At 38.9% G+C, this 23,505-nt stretch overlaps 1 protein-coding gene and 1 long non-coding RNA gene across 2 annotated transcripts; one reads left to right on the top strand and one right to left on the bottom strand.

The window, feature by feature from the left end:
• Positions 1-13,207: 13,207 nt before the first annotated feature.
• Positions 13,208-16,015, top strand: LOC133721566 (protein PSK SIMULATOR 1-like). The gene is made up of 2 exons (XM_062148217.1): positions 13,208-13,425; positions 13,841-16,015. Exon 2 carries the CDS (start codon positions 13,904-13,906, stop codon positions 15,608-15,610), a length of 1,707 nt encoding a protein of 568 aa, XP_062004201.1. The 5' UTR covers positions 13,208-13,425; positions 13,841-13,903; the 3' UTR covers positions 15,611-16,015.
• A 3,177-nt stretch (positions 16,016-19,192) lies between these two features.
• LOC133722422 (uncharacterized) lies at positions 19,193-23,505 on the bottom strand. Its single transcript, XR_009852728.1, has 6 exons — positions 23,242-23,505; positions 21,508-21,581; positions 20,817-21,329; positions 20,569-20,707; positions 20,384-20,464; positions 19,193-19,526 (listed from the first exon to the last, which is right to left on the bottom strand). It is a non-coding gene; the product is annotated as an uncharacterized LOC133722422 (long non-coding RNA).

Below are 23,505 nucleotides of genomic sequence, written 5' to 3'. Positions count from 1 at the left end.
CGTGTTTATAATTGTAAATGGCAATTTTGAATGCCTTAATGATTATCAATTTGGCTGAAAATTTGTAGAGATGATCTACTCATATATATCTAAAAATTGAATGGTTAAGATGTGGATATGCGATTGAAAAGTGAGTCTATTCAAGAAAATCCTTAGCATAGAAAGACTATATATATATATATATATATAGGCCAGATCTACAGCGGACGTCCGCACTTCGCTAAAGTGCGGAAGTCGACGCTTCTGCGGCATTTCAGGCGGCGACGGCGGCTCAGGGCTTGCCGGACGGAGGCCGGAGGCATTCCAGACCATTCTGGGCAGCGATCGAGGTCGGAAGAGATCGAGGTTGCAGGTTCTGGGCAGCAACCTGACTTGCAACAGCAACCTCGTCGCCGGTGACTCCACCCGACTGCAGACTGGTCCGTCTGACCCCTGGTCTCCGTCCGGCAAGCGGCGCCGCGTCATCGCGGCCTGAGCAGAGCTGCAGCGTCAACGTCCGCACTTTTGTATATATATATATGCTAAATGATCCATTTTTTTGTTATTTTAAGGGATTCCTTGTGGGACTAACTTTTCGATCGACATTTCAGCATTTTGACCGTTTATCTTTTAGGTCCTAATGTATAGATCACTTCTGCAAATTTTTAGCCAAATTGATGATCATGAAGGTATTGAACTAGATTAAATCAACGGACGAACCCCCGAATCTATCCAACCAGAACCGTTCATGTTTATAATTGTAAATCGAAGTTATGAATGCTTTAATATTATCATGGTTTTGCTGGGCCACTCCCTCTCTTTGCTTTTTAGGCAGTGGGTGAATGGAGTGGCAGATCAAATCGTGGTTTATTCGTCAGATTGAGATTTATTGTTCGGGTTCTCTACGCGTTGCCCCGATGGAAGCACGACGGTCTGAAGGTAGCGGTAAAAGGAAAGTTTCCTTGCTCTGGGATGGCGGGTTTGGGTAGTCTAGGTGGAGAGGTCGACGAGTGTGGTGCTCGAATGGAAGGGTTGGTTGTGGTGGCATGAGATAGGCTAGCGGGAACGGAGCAGAGGAGGAGGAGAAAAAGGAGGAGAATTGGATTCACGGTGATGCTGGTTGTGAGAGTGGCAGTAGGAATTTGAGATTTTTGAGAACGATAGAGATGAGGTGCGGAGAGAGGAAAAAGATCCTTAGAGAAAACAAAATGATACCTGGACTCTAAAACGTATCAATGTGATACCTGGACTTATATTTTCTTGTCAACATAGTACCTATGTCAGCTTTCCGTCACGGCGCCGTCAATTATGACCACGTGTGACGCACGTGAGGCTGAAAATGAGGGCAAAAAAGACTTTCACTCCATCCCTAAATGAATAAATTTAAAATTGAAAGTAAATTCTGAATAAATTATAATATTGAAAATAAAAGTTGAATAATTTTTTTTGCTTTATTCCAATCCAATACATTATCAAAAAAAAAAAAAATCTCCCAATCCAATCATCATGATTGGATATTATCCCCATCAACACTAGCAATTCTTCAGGGACAGCAACGAAGATAAGTAGTTGAACCAGAAATTGTTCATGTTCATCTTCTTAAACCCAGCAAAAAAGCAAAAAATATCCCAGCAACAGCAAAAAAGCAAAACAACAACAAAAAAAACAAAAAAAAAATCCCAGCAATTGTTGATGTTCATCTTCTTAAACCCAGCAAAAAAGCAAAAAAAAAAACAAAAGAAATCCCAGCAATTGTTGATGTTCTTAACCCATTCATGTTCATTTTCTCAAACTCTACAAACCCATTTTGGAAGAGAGTGGAAGATCTGGGGATGACCAAGAACCAAAAAGATTGAAAAATTGAAAAACGGAGTACCAAATGAGGAGCACTTGTTGACACCTTCAAGAGTAACAACAGCAATGAGAATGCAAAAGGCAACAAGAAAGCGAGGACTAGAATGGTGTGGAAGACTATTCTATAAGAGATGTGAGGAGCTGCGACCTTGATATTCATCAAGTCAATAAACCCATTGCTGTTCGAGATCGTTATGCTTCTCATGTTCGGCGAGAAGTGAAGCTGCATCGTCGTCTATGCAGCCCCAACAACTCCTTTTTGTTCTTCTTCTCCTCCTTCTTCAAATCCCTATTACAACCACGCTGGCTTTCTATCAAAGCCACCCATCCCCTCACCATTAGATCCAAACCCACCGACCCCATTATTCCAGCCATACACTTCAATTAAACCCATTCCACCATTAATCACAATTGAACCCATTCCAGCCAATAATCATAATATTCCAAGCCTGCTCTGTCCTCCTCCCACCGCCGCTGGTAGTCTGGTACACCTTTATCCTCCGCTCCCTCCCTCCCTCCCTCCTAAACCCTCACCCCACCAACCTCTTCTATACCTACTCCGAATTCATCCCCGCCGACGACTTAGCCGCCACCACTCTCGTTCTCTCCTTCGACCCCCTTGTATACACCATTGATCAGAAACTCAAGACCCCGCCAACCCTCCACTCTCAAATCACAGCTCCAATCCCACCCCACCATCCCGACATGCAACACCACCTCCTTTTCTTCAATCTTCACCAACTGCTGTACTGGGTTTCTATTTTCACAAAAGATAATGGAAAAGATAGCCACGGATTTAAGGACAGTGTGTCAACCTTGAATGCAAGCTCTCGATCAGAGACAATTGCAGGCCAGAGAATCGCTCTTGAGGTCGATCGATTCTGGGTAACTGATGATGAATGAGAGAGAAGAAGAAATTTTTTTTAATTCTGCCTTTATTTCTCTCTCTTATTTATAAAATCCATTTAAATTAATTATTTTATTCATATTAAATCATAAATCAGATAAAAAAGCAATTTGAGGGGCACATCAGTCATTTTAGCTCTCTTTTTCAGCCTCACGTGCATCACATGAGGTCAACTTGACGGCACCGTGACGAAAGTTGACGTAGGTACTACGTTGATAAGAAAATATAAGTCTAGGTATCACATTGATACGTTTCAAAGTTCAGGTATCATTTTGACAGTCCTCAAAGTGTCCAGACACTGTTTGTGCATTTTTCCCAAAAGAAAATAATGGATTAAGACACGAATACACGAAAATACCCATGGAGAACTGCCAGATGGCATTGCACTTAACGACGTTAGTGACGGGAGGTACTTAAATTGGGTCGGGAGGAAAAACCTCATGTTCCAAAGTGATATTTAGAAAACTTAAGGTAATAAAGTTATGAGTAAGCGAAACTTTATGTAGACAATGTAAGATATAATTTGGGGAAAAATTCACCAACGGTGTCTGGACACTTTGGTGACTTTCAGAATGATACCTGAACTCTGAATGTTATCAATGTGATACCTAGACTTTACTTTTCGTATTATCGTCATACCTCTGGCGAACTTCCGTCACGTCTTCGTCAACTGTGAGCACGTGTGACTCACGTGAGCCCAAAAATGAGGGCAAAAAAGACATTCTGCCCTCAGTTTGTTTTAGAGAAAAGTTCACCAACGGTGTCTGGACACTTAGGGGACTTTTAGAATGATACCTGAACTTACAAAGTTATCAATGTGATACCTGGACTCATTTTTTCGTATCAACGTCGTACATATGACCAATTTCCGTCACGGAGCCGTTAAATTTTGCACGTGAGTAACTTAATGAAGACAAAAAGACCGATTTACCCTCAAAAGTTTCTCAATCCACCTTCATGCGCCGCAGATGTTTCTGGTTCCCCCCACTTCAAATCCTACAGCAAATTGAAATTGTGCACTGAGGCTTCGCCGCTCACTCCGAGTTCATCCCCGCCGCCGACGACTTAGCCACCACCAACTCTCGTTCTCTCCTCTGACCCCCTTTTATACACCATTGATCAGAAACTCAGACCCCGCCAGCCCTCCACTCTCAAATCACAGCTCCAATCCCACCCCGCCATCCTCTCTGTCGTTCCCGACATGCAACACCACCTCCACACCATCCTCACCTGCAACTTCATCGGTCTAGCCGACAACTTCGGCCTCTAGCCCAACTTCAATCAGAGGCAATTGTAGGCAGACAAAGATTAACAACTTCGGCCTCCACACCATCCTCACATGCAGAAAATTCGAGCTGTTCTGATTCACCAGCTCCGCCACTCCGCTGCTACCCACCATTGTGCCTCGCCGATTAGCAGACAAAGAACTCGGAGCCTCCACCATCGAGAAATGGAGGCCCGCGTTCTGCGTGTCCTGCGCGGCGGATATCGTCACCGTCGGAGAAGATGTTGTCTGAACAGAAATTGAGTTCGGGTTCCACAGCGGCAGCTCGTCGATTGCGGCCTTGGTTTTCTTGATGAGCCAATTGACGGCCTTGCTGGGCCGGTCATATCCGAGCCGGTCTTGCACGTCGTAGAATTGAATGGCGGTGTGGGCGGCGAGCCGGACGCGGTGGTCCCTGGGGCCTTTGGCGGTGCAGACCTTGCTGTGGCGGTCTTTCCTGCTGGTGGCCCTTAGAATATGGCCTCGAGCCTCCATGATTTCGTTGGCGGTGGAGGAAGAAGCAGTCCTTATCCCCAAACCCAATCGAGAAGCAGCGGAGGACGACGTCATTGCGTGGTGGTGGAGGTTGTTGTGGCTCTCCCCCATTTTTCTTCCTGCATATTCGATGGTGGGTTCTCCGAAAGCGGTGGTGTTGGCAAGGAGAGAAGGAGAGAATAAAAGGAAAAAAAAAAAAAGAATAAAGAAAGAAAGAAAGAAAGAAAAGAAAAGGAAAAAAAAAACTTTTGAGGGTAAATCGGTCTTTTTGTCTTCATTAAGTCCGTGACGGAAATTGGTCGTAGGTACGACGTTGATATGAAAAAATGAGTCCAGGTATCACATTGATAACTTTGTAATTAAGTTCAGGTATCATTCTGAATGTCCCTAAGTGTCTAGACACCGTTGGTGAATTTTTTCCGAGGGTAAATCAGTCTTTTTGTCTTCATTAAGTGACTCACGTGCATCGCACGTGCAAAATTTAACGGCTCCGTGACGGAAATTGGTCGTAGGTACGACGTTGATATGAAAAAATGAGTCCAGGTATCACATTGATAACTTTGTAAGTTCAGGTATTATTGTGAAAGTCCCCTAAGTGTCCAGACACCGTTGGTGAATTTTTCCCTATAATTTGTGTCAAAACATGAAAACAGAACTTATATAGCAACTCAGATAATTAAAACATCAAGAACAATGATGACAAAGGCTGCATATTCAATTTCTGGAGAAATTGTTCTATAGGATCAAAATGTATTCTGAGTTCATTAATATAAACAGATTGACATGAGTAAGATAATAACTATGTCAAATACAAGATTGTTAATAATCAATAACATGAATCATAAACGATAAACATAATCTGCAGCAAAGCAGGAATTTAAACTTAAAACAGAATTAAAAGAACATGTAATACTAATTAACACGATGATGATGGAGTGCCTGTGTCCATTGCTCTTCTCCAAGATCCACCCTTTAGTCTCAGTTTTGTGATGGGACAAAAGAATATGAGTTATGGTGTTCTTGTAGGGATCAATACAGACTGACAATCCTTTTATATCAGCAAAACAGTTGAGAAAATTTCTTCCATCAAGAAACTGTCAAATAACCTCTTTATTTGTCTGATAAAGATTGATATGGATGATCACACAATTTGAATTTCAAATTCAAAACAGATTGCATTAAATAAAATCATTTTCGATTACTACTTTATTTAACTCACAGATGTTACAAACTGAACTCCAAAACTCCTCACAATGTCAGCTTAAGTGAAAATGTTGATGTCTAGTTCAATAAAGTCTTACAGACAACGATAAAGATCCAACAACGATAGTTCCTAAGAGTCGTAATCTGACACAAGATCCGTTGCAAATCCTTTAGTGGTCTGTAGACAAAATTTGAGCTAATTGACTTGATCATTGGATTCTTAAGGCGATCAATATGTTGTTTGCAGAAGTTGTGATGTGACAAACAAATGCTAAACAAGAAAATAATATTTCCAAGTATAGCTTTACTTATATACATGAAACGATGTAAGTTTGTTCCTCCTTTTGTTAATTTTTTATTGACTCAAACACAGAGGTCTTCTCTGGACACTTTAGTTCAGTTTAAATACACTATCGTAGAACTGTTTCGTCCAAATCAATGGGTCCCTATTCATTGGAGTTGTTTATTTAGTGGTTGTTCAATCCGTTTGAACAGATTGCCCCAATCAAAGTTTGGAAATAAAGTTCACCTAACTCGCCAACATTAGCTCAGAGGTTGGAAAAACCTACCACGTCACATTCATAACAAGAATATACAGCTTAGGTATACAATATACTTTCTGGGTTTTATATCAACTTGAATATCACGGTAGCTTTGGATATTACTGACGTTAAAAATGTTACAAAACTACAGAAATATACAAGGGATATCGGCATGCGTGTAGGGTTGACGTCGTGGCTGAACTCGTCAACTAACTTGCGTATGTATAATACTTCAAGTGATTTGTAAGTTATTGTATGTATAATTACAAAGCTATTCAAAATTTTGTACCGAATGAGAAAATATGAGAAAATGATCTAAATGTTTGAAATTTAGAATATTGATCAACTCACCAACTTTATATGATTGCTTTCTTTTTGGTTTTTATTTTGGCTTCCTTACAGATTTGTTTCTGTTGATCAAATAGCTTAAAAAAAAAACAAAAAGAAAAAGCATTCAAAAAGGGTGATCATAGTGATGAGCATGTGAGGCTAAGGAGTTTCAAGGACACCATTTTATTTATTTCTTTGGTGCTTTCGGTTCAAAGTGGGCTAACTATTAATTATTCACAGGATTGGGATTTCCAATAAGTGCCTTAAATCTTGATGTAAGGATTTGAATTTATTTGCACAAAATCAAATATCTAACTTTCAACTCTTGAAGACTTCCAACAAATAAATTAAGAAAAAGAAAAAAAAATATCTATCTCTTTGGAATGAAGCAGTCTTTTATATTGGTCACTTGTGGGTGCCTTGAGAAATGGATAAAGGAGGGACCATTTTCATTCAGAAATCGTATCGAAATAAGTTAAATAATTAAATTGAGCATGAAAATAAAGCTGCAAGGTTATTATTAAAGTGACAGAATAAGTTGAACTCCTTTTTAACACGCTGCATGTGATCAGTCATGCTAAAATTCACACTTCACATAATCAGTCATCTTATGAAATATATATTTCTTATGAAAGGAGTCAAATAAGTCGGAAGCAAGTGCCAATAAGTTTGGTCAATAGGTCTCAGTTTTATGTAAAAAAATTCAATAGCAAAATACTCATTGATTTGTAGTAGTTTACTTTGTCACTTTTTGGAATATGAGACCATTTTTTAATTCCATCTCTCATGTGTTATCTTGTATTTGAATTACTCGAGCTAAAAAAATAATTGAGATGAATAACATACTTTGATATCACGATAAGCGGCACCAGCATGATCACTACAAATTATTATATAAATTTGAAATATATTGAAACCGGTTGCTGTATGTTTTAATTAATTTGGATAGACAAAATATATTGTCAGGCTTCACTCTTTATTTGTGGATGTCTATTAAGTTTAAATTGAAATGTAATTCTAATTGTGCAAAAGTGATTAGCTAGTTAACCATAATCAAGACGAAATATTCGTATAGGCTCGCTAGAGGTGGCAAACGGGCCGGCCCGACCCATTTTAAACGGGCCTAGTCGTGCTTGGGCCGACCCATTTACTTAAACATTAAGCCCAGTCCGGCCCGTGGCCCGAGCTCATAACGTGCCGGGCCGTGCTCTTGCCGGATCAATAAACGGGCTGTGCTCGTGCCTACCCACTATAAAGCACGATTTTAAAATCTTAATTTGAACAAATAAAAATTAATTTTATTTAACTATTTAAAAAATTAAAATAAATTAAGTTCTACAACGTTTTTCTTAATCTTAGCTTTTTAAGATTAGTTTTCTAATAATTATTTATATTCCACTATAAGAAAGAAAGAAAGAAAAAAAATAACTCAAAATATATTGTTTTTAGTATATTATTGTGAGATTAATCTTTATTAATATAATGAAGATTTAGGACAGCTCATTCCTCACCTAAACCCTAAGGCCTTCCGGTTTGCCAATTTCTTCTCGTACGGCGGCGCCCGAACGTCGGGCCTGGCCTCCGGGCCTCCCGTTGTCATGGGGTTTGCTGCCGGACGGGAAAACTACTGCCCATGGGACACCACCGTCGGGGATTCTCTCTGGTGTTTTGTCAGTTTGGTTTGGCTGGGATGGTGGAGAAGGTGGTGGTCGTGCTGTCCGGGCCGGTATTCGTTCCCGATGATGGTTTTCTTGGATCGCCGGCGTCATGGAACTCGATTTGCAAGGCTGGAATCAGGGATGGTTGTTGAGCCGAGGAGTTGGGGAACCCAGATCGGGGATGTTTTGTTCAGTTTGATGCAGGTCGGCGACGTGGCTCGGAGCGATTTTGACCGCTGCCATGGCAGTGTGGATCTTGACGACGTGGGTCGGCGGAATGGATCAAACGGAACTCTGCTGGAAGGGGCCGTACGACGGGGTGCTGGAGAAGACTGCAGACTGGGCTCGAATCAAGCTGCTGGGCCAGGAGATCTCCTTGGTATGCCCTATTGGGCTTTAATTGTTGGGTTGGGGTTTCTACCTTAGTCCATTAGCTTCTATTTGGGCTAGGGTTTTGGCTCTTGGCCCAAACCTATGTTTTTAGCTTTTTTCTAATTACAATAAATTTCCTTGTATTAGGAACTAAACGAGTATAGTTTTGGCTTGTCTATTTGCTATGTTTTTTTTCATAGTTTATAGGCTCGCTTTTATAGTAAGCGATAAGTTCAAATATAGTTGGTCTATCCTATGTACTACTGTGGCTCCTCCACGAAGCCTTGTTCTGGCCATTTTTATGTGTCAGAGGGTGAGTATGTAATAACCTTCTTGACATGCGCTATTATCAATGGAATTACCATTATTCAAAAAAAATATATATAATGAAGATTTAGTATCATATTATTCTTTCCTTCATTCTATAGTTGTATTATTATGAGATTAGTCTTCATTAATAGACATATATTTAATATTTAGAAAAAATACTTATGTCAAAACAAGGATATAATGTTTTATTTCACTATTTTGACAACATAAAAGAAATAGCATTGGTGGAATTGTTATGAGATTTTAAATAAAGAGTTCTTATATTCAAATCTCATCATTGTAGTTTTTTTAATATTTTTAAAAACAAAATGAAATTTTGTGTTTGCAACGGGCCGGCCCATAATATGTCGTGCTCGGACCGTGCCGAGCCCATTACGGGCTCGGGCCGGGTCGGACCAATGGGCCAATATTCCTAAGCCCAACCCGACCCATTATTCTAACGTGCTCGGGTCGTGTCGGGCCACTAACAGGCTTGGGCCGTGCTGGGCAGCTTTTAAACGTGTCGGGCTCGTGCCGTGCTCATGCTTAGCAGCCTGTTTGTCACCTCTAAGGCTCGCTGATGATTATGGATTGTCTTAACATAGTTCCTATGTCGCTGATGGTTCGTGTTTGTGTCGACCTAGCTATGGGCAGTGTAGTTTGGCTGAAGTGGCTTTTCAAGCTAGCGATCATGATAGAGGTCAAGGTCTTTGTCTCGAGAAGATTACTGGCATCTGCTCAGTGACGATGTTTGGACCACCTACCATAAGGATATCAATTTTAGGTTGGAGCTAGTAGATCAAAGAGCTAATGTCTTTGATCTGTCATCTCTGGTTGCCAAGCAACCTTAAACCAGTGTTTTGGTGTCGGATTCTGCATTAGTGATCTCTAGGATTTCACCCTCTCTTTCGCCAATGTTTTCCTTTAACTAAGTCACGGCTTTTTGGGTGGACTTAATTGAAGGTGGTGCTTAGTTGTGCATTACTTCAGGCTGAAGTTTTTGGGTTCGATTGGTCTTCAGGCTCAAATTTTGGAGATGACTTCAGAAAGTTCTATTGACAAGCTGAAGCATTAGCTCTAGTGATCCTTGACCTAATTTTTGGCTCCTTGCTGCTTTAGAGCCAAGATCTATCAATCCTCGCCTTATAGGACAAGCACAGACGGGCTACGGTTGGCTTCCAAATGGACAAGGTCATAGTTTTTGACACTGATACTCCTATATAGAGGTCATCATTTGGCTCTTAGGTCCTAAGCCCATTTCAAGCCTGCCCGACCCGACCCTTGCATTAGGGCTAGTCAGCCCAACATTTTTTCAAATAGGGTAGGGTAAGGGCATGAAAATGAAGCCCGTCCCAGGGCTCATTTGAGCCCATAAGGGCCAAGCACCGGCCCGACCCTTTAAGCCCGCCCAAACAAGCACTAATATTTTCTATTTCCTAAAAATGTTCATCTTTTTTTTCTCCACATACAACTTATCCCTTAATGATTCTGTAATTGATTTAGGAAACTTTATTTTTTTTTAAACAACAATTAATTGTATATAAAAATGTTATTTATAAATGTTATTAAGGTAACTTCATCAAAATGTATATATTAAATAGGGTCAATAAAAAAAAAGAGTCTTAGATTACCCAGCAATACAACCATTGAGCCACATTTTGCCAAAAAAAATAATGTACTGTTAAACACTTAAACAAAGTAAAGCCTTTTTGGCCCTTGTCAACCTTATTTGGCCCTATTTAGAAGGCCGGCCCGACCCTTTTGACCCTAACAAAATGGGTCTTGAAAGCGGGTAAGGGCTTACATTTTGAAGCCTCAGCCCGTCCCTAAGTTTCGTTGACTTTGATTAGGTCTGGTGCTAGACCAGGTCCATGATGACGAGACCCCAAGGAGAATAATTTTGTGTCGGATCATACATCTAGTTTAGTTGATTGTCCCCCCAACTTTACTTAACCAGAGCTAAACATCGTGGCCATCCTCCGGGTGCAAAGAACAAGTCAAGAGGTCACAAGGATAGTGGAATTACAAAGAATAAGCCTTATGAGCCTAATACTTCGGTAGTTTTTAATCAATAATGCAGCAACAACTATATTAGGGCCCTGAGCTCAGATCTTTATAGGTTGCAAAGCTTCATGTGTTTGTATTGGATTTATTGCGATGAAGGTAAGTGTTGACTTGACAAAACGGTCTTGTTGCAAGGATTTTATCAGTATTTTATACATTGTGGTTAACAAAGAAACTTTCTTAAACTTGATTAACGAGAGGGGACGCGAACTTAACCACTATACTAACATTTCATAAAAAAATATCTTCTCACTAGACTAAATGTTAGTTTATACATGAAGATAAGTTAACAAAGAAACTTTCTTAAACTTGATTAACGAGAGGGGAGTCGAACTTAATCACTATGCTAACATTTCATAAAAAAATATCTAATTACTAGGCTAAATATTAGACTGAATGTTGGTTTATACATGAAGATAAATATAAAATTGTATTAAGAGAATGGGCCTTTAAATAAAAATTTGGGCTCATTATGTAGGCCTACTGTTCAAAACCTACTAACTAACAAGCGTAGTATAGAAAATCGTGGGGAAGCTCTGCTAATATCCAAAGAAATTTCATTTATAATATGAACAGAAACAGAGCAAGCAACAAGAAACCAAGTGCATTACATCACCAATTGCAATGTAAATCCACAGATTACATCTCTCTCTATCCAATGCACATATTATCACTTATAATATCTTCATTGTTTGTTCAATTTACGATAAGGACAGTTGTGCATCAAATTTATATCATGTGACAATTGAATAGAGCAGCATATGCCTCAGGATACTCAAACGGAGGAAGCAACAAAACCGCACAAGATTTCAACAAGGCAAAGTCTTCTTCATTGGTCTCAATCACTTACATTTGGCCCAACCCAAAACCGTTGTGAAACTCCCAAAGACTAGGAACCAGTTAACAACCACACGTTCAAGGAACCTCGATCCAACCAAATCTTCAGAGATATTCCACCACGAGATGCTTCAAAAACACATTTTTTTCCTCGACAGTGTCACGTTTGTCATATGGTTAAAAGTTTAATGTCAGAATCCACTACTTTTTTCTCCGAATTCAATCCCCAACTTAACTTATGTGAACGATCACGGCATCATAATTAGTCGCTAAAGTTGAGTAAAATTTAGAGTGAAGGCATATAGTTGGAGTTGAATTCAAAAGTTAGTTTGAGTATCGATTCCTACTTTGTGGCGATTCAAGAAGCTTTTCTATAAATAGATGATGAAATCGAAACCTTAACAATAAAAATACACTTTTAATAGACGAAAATCACAAATTTCCGTTCACTCTCGTATAGTATTGTAATAGAGTAAAAGTAAAACATCAACAAAGAAAACATAGGTATCTCCAAATCAAACACCAACAACTAACCATTACAATACCTTGAGGTCCCAAATTTGAAATTCTTTTCTTGTATCATTATTGAAGTAAGAGCAACTCCAACAACTTCCCTATAATTTCTGAATAAGAGCAACTCCAACAGATTCCCTATATTTTGATTTTTCTCTACTTTAGGGAAAAATAAGTCTCTTTTGCTCCAACAGATTCCCTATAACTATCCCTATTTTAGGGAAAGTGAGGAAATAGAAAACCAAATTCCCTATATTTGCAGCAAACTCTAAAATTTTAAGGAAGAATATGGAGATTTTTGAGATTGTTGTAAAATAGGGAATCTGTTGGAGTTGGAGAAGAAAAAGAGGTTAAATCTTTGACTTTTGCTTCCCTATAATACAGAAATTATAGGGAAGCTGTTGGAGTTGCTCTAATAAGGAAACAAAAGTCAAAGCTTTAGCATCTTTTTTTTCTCCAACTCCAACAGATTCTCTATTTTACAGCAATCTCTAAAATTTCCATATTCTTCCTTAAAATGTTAGAGATTGCTGTAAATATAGAGAATTTGATTTTCTCTTTCCTCACTTTCCCTAAAATAGGGATAGTTATGGGGAATCTGTTGGAGCAAAAGAGACTCATTTTTTCCTAAAGTAGAGAAAAATCAAAATATGAGGAAGCTGTTGGAGTTGATCTAAAAGAAAAAAACAGAAACGTCATCCAATTTATTGGGTGAAAAACCTAACCTGATATAGATATAGAAACGTTAAATTCGATTTGGAAAAATGAAAATGGCAACATTGCAACCGTTGGTATTCTCATAGGGGCAATGTAATATCCCATGGTTTTAAACCTCGGTTAGACCGATGCTACGACTGCTCTAGGACTCTTAAGGGGTCCCATCTTTGTCTCTTTCTTATCCCCTCGAGCTGCGGCCGCGGCTATTTGTATGCAGCTGCAGAGTACGGTCAAAACCTACGCACATTCCTCGAAGCTCCAAAGACCCAAGAAGACCCAAAGCCCTTTTCTTTGTCTTCTGTAGCTCAATCATATTTGCTTGCTTATGTGCTTGAGGAGTTCACAGAGATGTTAAAGCTTCCACCTTTTTCAAGCTAAACAGTGAGTTTTCACTCCACACAAAGTTGGTACTTTCAATTTTTGCTTAATTTTGGGTATTGTTGTTTGAATGTGTGAGAGCAATTAGAAATGTGTGTTCTATTTGTGAGAAAATGTGGGGAATTCTTGTTTTTGGGACCTGGGGGAGCCACTAATTTCTCTGTTTGACTTTAAAGTCTGGAACTTGGCTGAGATGAAAGAACATGAAATTGGTTTTTGGGTATTCTTTGTTTTCTCATTTTCTATGATTCTTGAGCAACCAAATGAAGGGTTTAGAGTTAGAATTGGGTTATGATTGTGTTTGGTTTTGCTATTGAGCCTTTGGTAGATTCAGGGATTTTGGTTTAGTTTTGTGAGTATGCTTTGTTTTTGAGAAATTTGTGTTGTCTTACAAGTTTAACATCTAATTTTGGCTCAGGAACATAGGGATCTACTGAGATTTTTGGTGGGGTTCTTTGGTTTGCTGTTTATGCTTGATTAAATGGGGGCTGAGATTGCGTCCGAGTCGTGGTTTGGTAGTTTAAGGTTCTCATGGAGTCGTGTGGTGGAGGCTGAGAAGCCTGTGGTTGGAATTCTGGCGTTTGAAGTTGCGGGGTTGATGTTAAAGATGGTTAATTTGTGGAATAGTTTGAGTGAAAGGGATATGATGAGGATGAGGGAAGAAATTGTTAACTCAACCGGGGTGAGAAGGCTCGTGTCCGAAGACGAAGATTACTTGATGGAACTTTCACTGAATGAGATAATTGAGAACTTGGGATATCTGGCAACATGTGTGGTCAGACTTGGGAAGAGGTGCTCCGATCCTATGTATCACAACTTTGAAATTTTTTTCGAAGATCCTCTTGAGAATGGTATGCCATCATTTGGGTGGGAGTACCGGTGGAAGAAAATGGAGAGGAAAATGAAGAAAATGGACAGGTTTGTTGCAAATACTTTGCAATTGTCACAGGAGCTGGAAGTGCTGGCGGACCTTGAGCAGACCCTGAGGAGAATGCGGGCTAATCCTGCGTTAAGTCAGGTCAGATTGCTTGAGTTTCAGCAGAAGGTAATATGGCAACGTCAAGAAGTGAAGAATCTACAAGACATGTCTCCTTGGGGTAGAAGCTATGATTATGTTGTCCGACTTCTTGCAAGATCCCTTTTTACGATACGAGAGAGGATCAAGGAGGTCTTTAGTTGTGATCAAATGGCTTTTGGACAGGGAAATGATAATTGTGAAGTTAGCATTTCTGAATTTCAACTAAGCAATTCTCATTGTCTCTCTCGCAGTCATTCCTTTTCTGCTCTTATGCAGTCTTCTGTTCACCCATCTGATGCTAATCTCTGTGGGTTCTATTCAGGGCCTCTTGGGAGGTCAGTTTCCAAGCAAAGGCTTAATGCTGGTAAGAATAGAAAAAACAAGCAGCATCAACAGCCAGTTCAACATGGAAATTATTCGCAATTAAAAGCCAGACGATTTTCTCAAATTGGACCTTTTAAAGGATGTATGACTGGTGCAGGTGGTTCTCCGGTTCTAGAGAGCTGCAAGCCAAACATTGGTGGTTCTATGAGGTTGAGCAATACTAGTATGAAACATATGAAGTACACACATATGGCATCTCAGTCTTTCAGCAGCAGGATCTATTCTAAATTGTCCCTGTTCAGTTCAAAATGTTCCTTGTTGACTGCCCCGCCGTCTACACTAGGTGGTGCTGCCCTGGCTCTCCATTATGCAAATATCATTATTTTGATTGAAAAGATAGCATCATCGCCTCATTTGATCAGCATTGACGCACGATGCGATCTATACAATATGTTAACCACCAGTATACGAACTACTCTGAGAGCCAGACTGAAGTCATATCCCAAAACTACAGCCTCATCAGTCTACAATCCTGCCCTTGCAGGAGAATGGGGTCTCGCGCTTGAACAGATACTGGAATGGCTTGGTCCGCTCGCTCACAACATGATACGGTGGCATTCTGAGCGCAATATTGTGAAACAGCAAGAAGTTTCCAGTTCAAATGTCCTTCTGGTACAGACACTCTACTTTGCCAATCAGGCTAAAACTGAAGCTGCAATCATAGAACTTCTCATAGGTCTGAACTATATATGCATGATTGATGAAATCGATAGGAGGGCTTTGCGAAATGCTGGTGGCAGCAGAGTTTACGACGAGCACATGCTCCGAAGGGTCGAAATTGCTTGAACACATTTTATGAACTGCACTGCGAGCTTTACGACATGCACAGGGTCTGTAAGATATATAGAAGGATGGGTTACTTAACACTTCCATGATACTGCTTGAATTGATCGGAAATGGCATTCCGATGTTGATCATATGTAACCGATTTACATCTTCTTGGGCCAAGTAGGGTTTTTCCTTATTTTGTTTTTTTGGGTTTGCTTGAAACTCAAAAATTCTTTAATTTGTTCATAGTGGGATGATGATCTGGTGCCCCTACCATGACTTTCTTGTACTACAGATCTTGTCATGTAAATTACACGAAATTCTCTTGTTGAGGACTGCGCTTTTGACATATCTGTATCTTCAAGCATATTATATATGTCCAAATGTGTATTACTCGATCGTATCGATTGTTTTTTTCTTGTTGATCGCTTTCTGTTCTTGCTCATTCTGCTTTTCAACCGTGAATTTTCTGCTACTTTGTAACTAACCCCACTGTGATTCTTTATACTTTGTTGATACAGCTCGACACAGTGAGCTTAGGGCTCTACAAAGCACTTTGTATACACTGCCAATAGTCAATCCTCTGTTTTCTTTCCAGAAGATTTGGTGAATAATTGAATAAAGAAAAGGACCATTGTTGATCCTCTTATGCGAAGTTGATCTCAAGCGAAAGCTTTATGAGAATAAAACAACATGGTTGAAAACGTAACAATTTCAACTTGGCAACGGGGGAGGTTATGAATTCAAAACGATGATGTAAAGCTTAAATTATTGTTCATGTTCACATGGCTTGCTTTGATATCATTTTCTCAATCTTCATGGTGTTTGGTACATGAATACGTAGAATCTTCTCATGGAGGAGAACACGTTTGCCCCAATATAGACATCTATATAAACTGTCTAAAAAAAAAAAACACTTGTCTTTTTACAGGTAAAATTTCCAAATCCTATTCCTTTTGGGTTTCTTTTTTTGTTTGTTTGTGTGTTCTGTTTTTGTTTAGGTCTCCTACTCCTATTCTTAATCCCAATCCTCTTCGGCAGAGTATTTGTGCAGTAAATAGCCTTTCTGGTAGAAATGGCACTTATTTACACACATAGTAGTCGTAGACATCTGCTGCAGTCCTGGCCCTTTGCCTTTGGTACCATATATACAGCTAATTCGTTTCCTATACATCTGCTGGAATAATTGAAGAATAGAAACTAGTAGAAGCAAAGTTGTTAAGGTGAGCGATACTTTAACACTAGGTCTGCAGGAAGATGTCCTAGTAGAAATTCTCTCATATCTGCCTGTCAAGTCTTTACTTAGGTTTCGTTGTGTATCGCAAGAGTGGTATGCTCTCACCAAAAGTCCTTATTTCATTTCCAGACACCTTGTGCATCGCTCTAGATGCTCTGATCCACATCATCCTTGTCTTCTCTTTCTCTCGCGTCTAGCTGGAAGTTCTGAAAATAATTTCAAACCACTTCTTGGATTCTCATTGCTTCGAGATGAAGAAACAACGTTTTTGAGATTACCTTTCTGGAACCTTACAAGCCAAAGAAGTGGTGGTTTATGGCTTGTGGGATCTAGTAATGGCCTGGCGGTTTGCTGTGTTCTGTTAATTGGGATTGAGAATGACAAGAATAGAACTAGAGAGGGTGAAGAAGATAATGCTCCTGTGTTCCAACAATTAATAGTAGTATGGAACCCAGCAACAGAACGATTTAGGTTTCTTCCTAAACCTAATAATAATATTCCTTTGGATCAGGATGAGGAGGAGGATATACTACGTGTAAAGGACAACTCTTTGTCCTGTCCTCTTATAGGTTTTGATTTCGTTCATGATCATGACATTACTGAATATAAACTGGTCAGAGTTTTCCATCATGATAGTGATGATCCCTACGATCATGGCAAAGTACTTACAACTTTTCGAGCTCAAGTCTTAGTCCAAAGCACAAATTCTTGGAGACAAGCCAAGAACGAGTTAGGGTTTCCATCATGTGAAAATTCTTTTGCATCAACTTCGAATACACTGAATGGAGTGCTGTATTGGAAGGTACAGCGAGCAGGGGACGAGTGCTGTGTTTTGTCATTCAATTTACGTGAGGAGGTTTTCATTGTGATACAGCTACGAATGGATCTACGAAATCATGATGATTGGGGCGGACTCCAATTATACTCATGGAGAAATTCACCGGCGACTGTAGCACTTGATTATTCGGCCAATGACGATCGATCTCAACGCAGCGCTTTGGGTGATGAGTACCGATCAAGAATCAAAGAGGAGTTGTAAGAATGGTGCACAAATACAAAATCCAGCTTGGGCTCGACAGTTCAGATTCAAATACTCAGTAATTCCAGAAGGAACGCGCCTCCTGGGAAGTTGGAAGGATCAATTTCTCTTTGCATCCGACAAAAGTGATGAAGTTTTTGATGCGGCAGCTGATAATATTGTACCTCAAGACCTGTTTTCGTATGACCCTAAAAGCGAGACAAAGAGAAAAATTCTCAAAGATGGAGAGAGGATCAAGTTTTGTGGAGGAGTAAATTATGTGGAGAGCCTAGTTCCAGTCTAGACGCACATCTAATGTTCGTACATGCAGTATCAAATAGAGTTTCTGATTGGTTTTCCTGTACGTAATGATCTTTTGTAAAAGCATTTTTTTTTTTTAGTATTACCCAATGTTCTTTGTAAAAGAATAATTTTATTTTTTATATTTTTATTCTGGGCTCAAATTACACTTTTTTTTTTTTGAGATAACAGTTAACTATTATTTTAAAAAAATATTAAAAACAAAAGAGATAACTATCATTAATAGCTGTCAGAAACAAAGTATTACATCAACTCAACGGCTTGAATTAGGTCTCTATACCAAGCAAAATAAAAGACTTGATTAACACCGCTAATTTTTTGTTTTAGGCAAAAGGTCAGTCATTTCATTGAAGTTCAGCAAGCAGTACAAAAATAACATATTCTTAAGGGGTCGACAGAAATAGTCGTTTTGCAGAGTGTCCTAACGACCTAACACAATATTTTTTAAAATATAAAATAAGCTACCCAGAATACCCCATGTCACTACAAAAAAGAATTCATTTTGCCACGGCTTCGTGCCGTCGCGGAAAGTCTGTTTGCCGTCGCAAAAGACCAATGGCGACGGCTAGGCGACGGCAATTACACCGTTGTCGTTGGTGGCGTCGCCATTGCTCGTGGCTACGGCAAAACGCCGTCGCAACCGGATTTAGCGACGGCAACGAGAGTAGCAATGATTTGGTCGCTTATTAGGCGACGGCATGTAGCGACTGAAAACGCCGTCGCAAGTAACCTATTTGCTACGGCAAATGCCGTTGTCTGCAATAAACTTTTTTTTGATATTTTTTTATTTTTCCAGAAATTTTCCCTCCAAATTTGATTAGAAATAAGCGGGAAATTGATTTTCCCTCTAAAATTGCGACGGCATCATTGCCGTCGCCACCTCAAGTATTTTTCATATGAAGCTTTAGCAACAGCTAATAACCGTCGCAACCAATTGACCACTCAATTTTTTCAAACCAAAATTTTTTCTGCCATTTTACGCACCTAATCAAAAGATATAGTAAAACAATATAAAGCACCAAAATAATCCTTTCAATCATAGCTATCTCACAACTGAAATCATATAATCAAAAGATAAGTGCCAAGTTATATTTTATTACCAAGTACAAACTGAAATTAACCAAACCAACCAGTCTTTCATAATTATAAGGTCCTTCCATACTAGATAACTGAAAGGAAACATTGCCAAACTTAATATTGTTCAAAAGAATCCTTGACCACAATACTATTTATCATTAACTAGAGGGGCTTGGTTAGTACTGGAGCATGCTCAATTTCTTGATCACTACTTGAATGTGGATGAACTCCTTCTCCTATGGACTCCCTCTAACTTCATGGCCACTGGTTGCATCTTGAACCTATCACATAATGCACAAGTATACAAATATCAAATCGGATTCACATGAAAATGAAACATGAACAGATCGGATATTGTCACATGTAGTTTGAATTCAGAATCTGAGATTTTATCCTAATACTGATAAGAATCAGCTGTTACATATAAATCTCAAGTCATATAATTGTGTAAGGTCTATTATCAACAGCCTTTCAGTAATGAACCCAAGGTGTAGCATTGAACAACTTGCATGTAATACCAAAGGTAGCATCTAGATTGTTTTTTTTTTTTTTTCCTTTTCCATTTTTAATCGAAAACAGAAAGTGTCAGAAACATGTATTTGTTATTTGTTCCTTGACAAGACTGATGATAATAGTGGCAAACGACTAATTAAGCAGCAAAAAACTTTCACAGAGAGCATATAACCACAATTCATGTACCATTGTTCTTTTCACAATCATCATCAAACTTCAGCAAGTAAAGAAACAAACCATTGATACAAAAGAATATTTGTGCAAAAACGAAGCAGCATGAACATAGTCATATTCTAGTGACATGTATATTCACACCTAACTCCTAAGAAGGATTTGAAATACATAAGAGACCACAACAGATGCAAGTGGAGAATGGCACATCAAAAAAATTAAGAGAGTAACAGATTCCAACTGATCTTTACACAGAACTGAAAAGCTCAATATAAGCTGATACACAGAACTAAGAAAAAATGATTTTAATACTACCTTCCACTCCTGTACATGTCATTGTATTTCTTAATCATCTAAATCAGAAACATGCACTAAATTACAAAACCACTTAAAGAAATTGAAAAATTCTTGGATCTTAGAGAAGAGAAAAAACTTCTATTCAGTATGCATATACCTGAGGAATCAGAGGAGCTTCATCATTACTGTCATTATACCCATTATAAAAGCTGTAAGACTGCTGAACCAATTCTTCCACCTTCAAAAGTAATGAAACAGATGTCAGAAGGTAATAATGGTGGAGAACAGAATTTAAGCATCAAATAAGATAATAATCAAGAAGCTTTGAGATGCAGTACATACCAAGCTTCTGCTATTGACATAATTAATCATTTTGCCTTGATCTGTGGAAAGAGAGAGTTTCACATTTCCTTGACCATCTTCAATAGTCAACTTTTCCCTACTTTGAAGGTGTAAACATATGATCTGGTCGAGCTAGCACCTAAACCAAAAGAGAAAAATCAACACCCCAAGTTTATATTGCTAGCAAAAATAGACCCCAGGTATGCTCCCATAACAAAGTTCAATCATGAGCAATTATAAGACTGAACCTGCCACTTCAGCACCCGAGATAGTGTATATGCCTTAACATAGTAGTTCCTTAAGCCCAGATGGACATCATCTAGAGGAAGAAGCTATGACTCAATTTCTTTTCCCTCAGAATCATGAACAATGACATCTTCATTGATGACCTACAGCCAATTTGGATCTTAAGTAAATGTTTTAAACAATATCCAACTCAATTTCTTTGTTTTGCTTATATAGATTTATTTTATTTATGAATGGAAAGAAACACTACCACGTTACATAAAGCACACTAAGATTGGAACTAGAAAGGAGTACTCACAGGAATTTACTACTACCATATACAAAACTTCAACTATTATCATGAGATATGAAGTTGCAGGGCATGATCTAATATGATACAAAAAAAAAAAGACAGCACACAAGCTTAAGGGTTCATGATTCTTTGCCTGTTGGAACTTCGTAGTTAGGTTTCCAGATCCAGAATATGATGCAGACTCAACCAAGTGAGCAAGTGAAGTCGCAACTAGTTGCTCAGACTGCACAAAGAGGATGAACAAGTGAATAAAACTTGAAGACTTAAGTGGTCGACATTGAGGAGAGCATACTGTCAGGGGTGATTGGGGATGATATAACATACCAGCAAAAAAATTACAACAATGCAGCAGTATCTAATATATTAGATGACTAAGAAAAAAAATGTTGGGAAATGCTTACAACCAAGACTCCACAAGTCCAAAGAATACTCATAATGTTGTAAATCAACCAGAAGCTCAGGACCTTTGAAATACCTGCTAAGTGTGCAATCAGGGAACAATATAAGGTAATGAACAAAAACGAACTACATACACCAAAATTGAAAGCTAAGAGGTTTCACAGTGCCAGTTCAAATGTAGGAGCTGTAGTCAAACCATAAACAAGAAATGTGAGTAATCCTGATGGAACACGAAAAATGAACGAATGAGACCCAAGTTCATGAGGAAGAGCAGTTTAAACACTACAGAGGAAGAGTAGTTTAAAACAATATCTTTTCCTACTGTTGTCACTGGGATTAGATTATTGATATCATTTCAATTCTGGAATTCTTATACCTCTGTTAATGGGTTTCAAACTTTCAATATAAAATAATGCAAAGCTAAGATCTCTAGGTGTGCATAAAGAACAAAAACAAACTTTGGCCTTTGCAAAAACCCCATAAACCCATTTCACTCAGGATCAACCTTGCTTAATAAACAGTCTCAAGCACAGTGAATAGGCTACATAATCAACTGATCACAAACAGCTAAGACCAAAAGAATGTGAATCATCAATAACTAACACTCTTATTCACCAATTCATGTCACACACTCATAACAAAAATCAAAAACATAGATCATTTTCATTCCAACCTCCTCAAACTCTGATTCAAAACACAAACCGTAATATCAAAACCATCGAACCAGTCTCACAAAAGCTTCAAACTTTTCATGATTACTGAATTGGGTGTCCACAAGTATTATCAGTAATTCAGCAGAAACTAAAACAAAACTAATTGATTTGTCTCAAATCCTTTCCAATTTCACAGAAGACACAAACATATATATCTTTGCTGTAAAAGCCCTAACATTTCAAAACAAAAGAAAAATTGCAGAAAAAGCAGGAGGTAGCCAGGACTAATTTATCTCTTGAAACAAAACCAATAAATGATAATCTGTGAATCTTCACAATGTGAACAGCTATCAAGGTTAGATTACAGATCTCGTCGGAGACTTACCACTGAACAGAAAAATATATGCATATATACTAATTCATCACAGCCACCAAAATATTTCTAAACTAATATCCCATAATCAGTACGTTGGCATCTAAGCATCATGAATCTCCTTCCATAATTGACCCATTTCCACCACACCAGTAGTGTACTCATATGCGCATAAACCTCATTTGTTTCTTGTTCAGCCTAACTTTCCAGTAGAAAGGAAACAGTAAGTTTTTGGCAAAAATACACAAATCTCACAAATTATTCCCAACTCTATTGCTTTCTAAGAGCAGGAAATTGAAAGTCATATTTTCACAACTACAAAGTCCAAGATTCCAATTATGCCTACTCCCTCATAATAAAGCTACGAATCAAGCTAATCTGACTTCCAATTTTCAGGAATCGGAGTTGAAAGGTTTTACTAGAACAATACACCAGTGCCTCAGTAACCAAGAACATTGATTCTCCACGTACATAATAAACAACACTAAAGCATTTCCGGTAAACCCATCAAACCAAGAACATGACAAACACCACTATTTCTACACAGAAGTATAGAACACAGCCTACACTATTTCAATTTTGATTAAAGTGAAATAAACACATAACAGGGGAAATTGAGAAACCAAGAACTGGGTTTCAGATTTCAGATTTTCAAACAGATCTGAGTTTTTAGAGAGAGAGAGAGAGAGAGAGAGAGGACAAGTCACTACCGGCCAGATTGGGTTCGAGGAGAGGGTCGGACCGGAATCAGATTCGAGGATAGATTGAGAGAAGATTGATGTGTCGTCAGCCCACCGTGCCCATGCCGTTGACCATCATCCGCGGAGGAGATTGGGGGAGAGTGAGTTTGAGAGTCGCAGAGAGAGGGATGGGATTCTGAGAGTTTGAGAGATTGCTATGGTCGACTAGATGGAGTGAGCGGGGAATAGCAGATGGAGGGAGCGGGAACAAGAACAAAGTTTCTGAACCCAAAA

This window comes from Rosa rugosa, chromosome 7 (genome assembly GCF_958449725.1).
Source record: "Rosa rugosa chromosome 7, drRosRugo1.1, whole genome shotgun sequence".
NCBI classification, from domain to species: Eukaryota; Viridiplantae; Streptophyta; class Magnoliopsida; order Rosales; family Rosaceae; genus Rosa; species Rosa rugosa.
The sequence above is the reverse complement of the archived record's forward strand: the minus strand, read 5'-3'. Positions and strand labels throughout refer to the sequence as shown.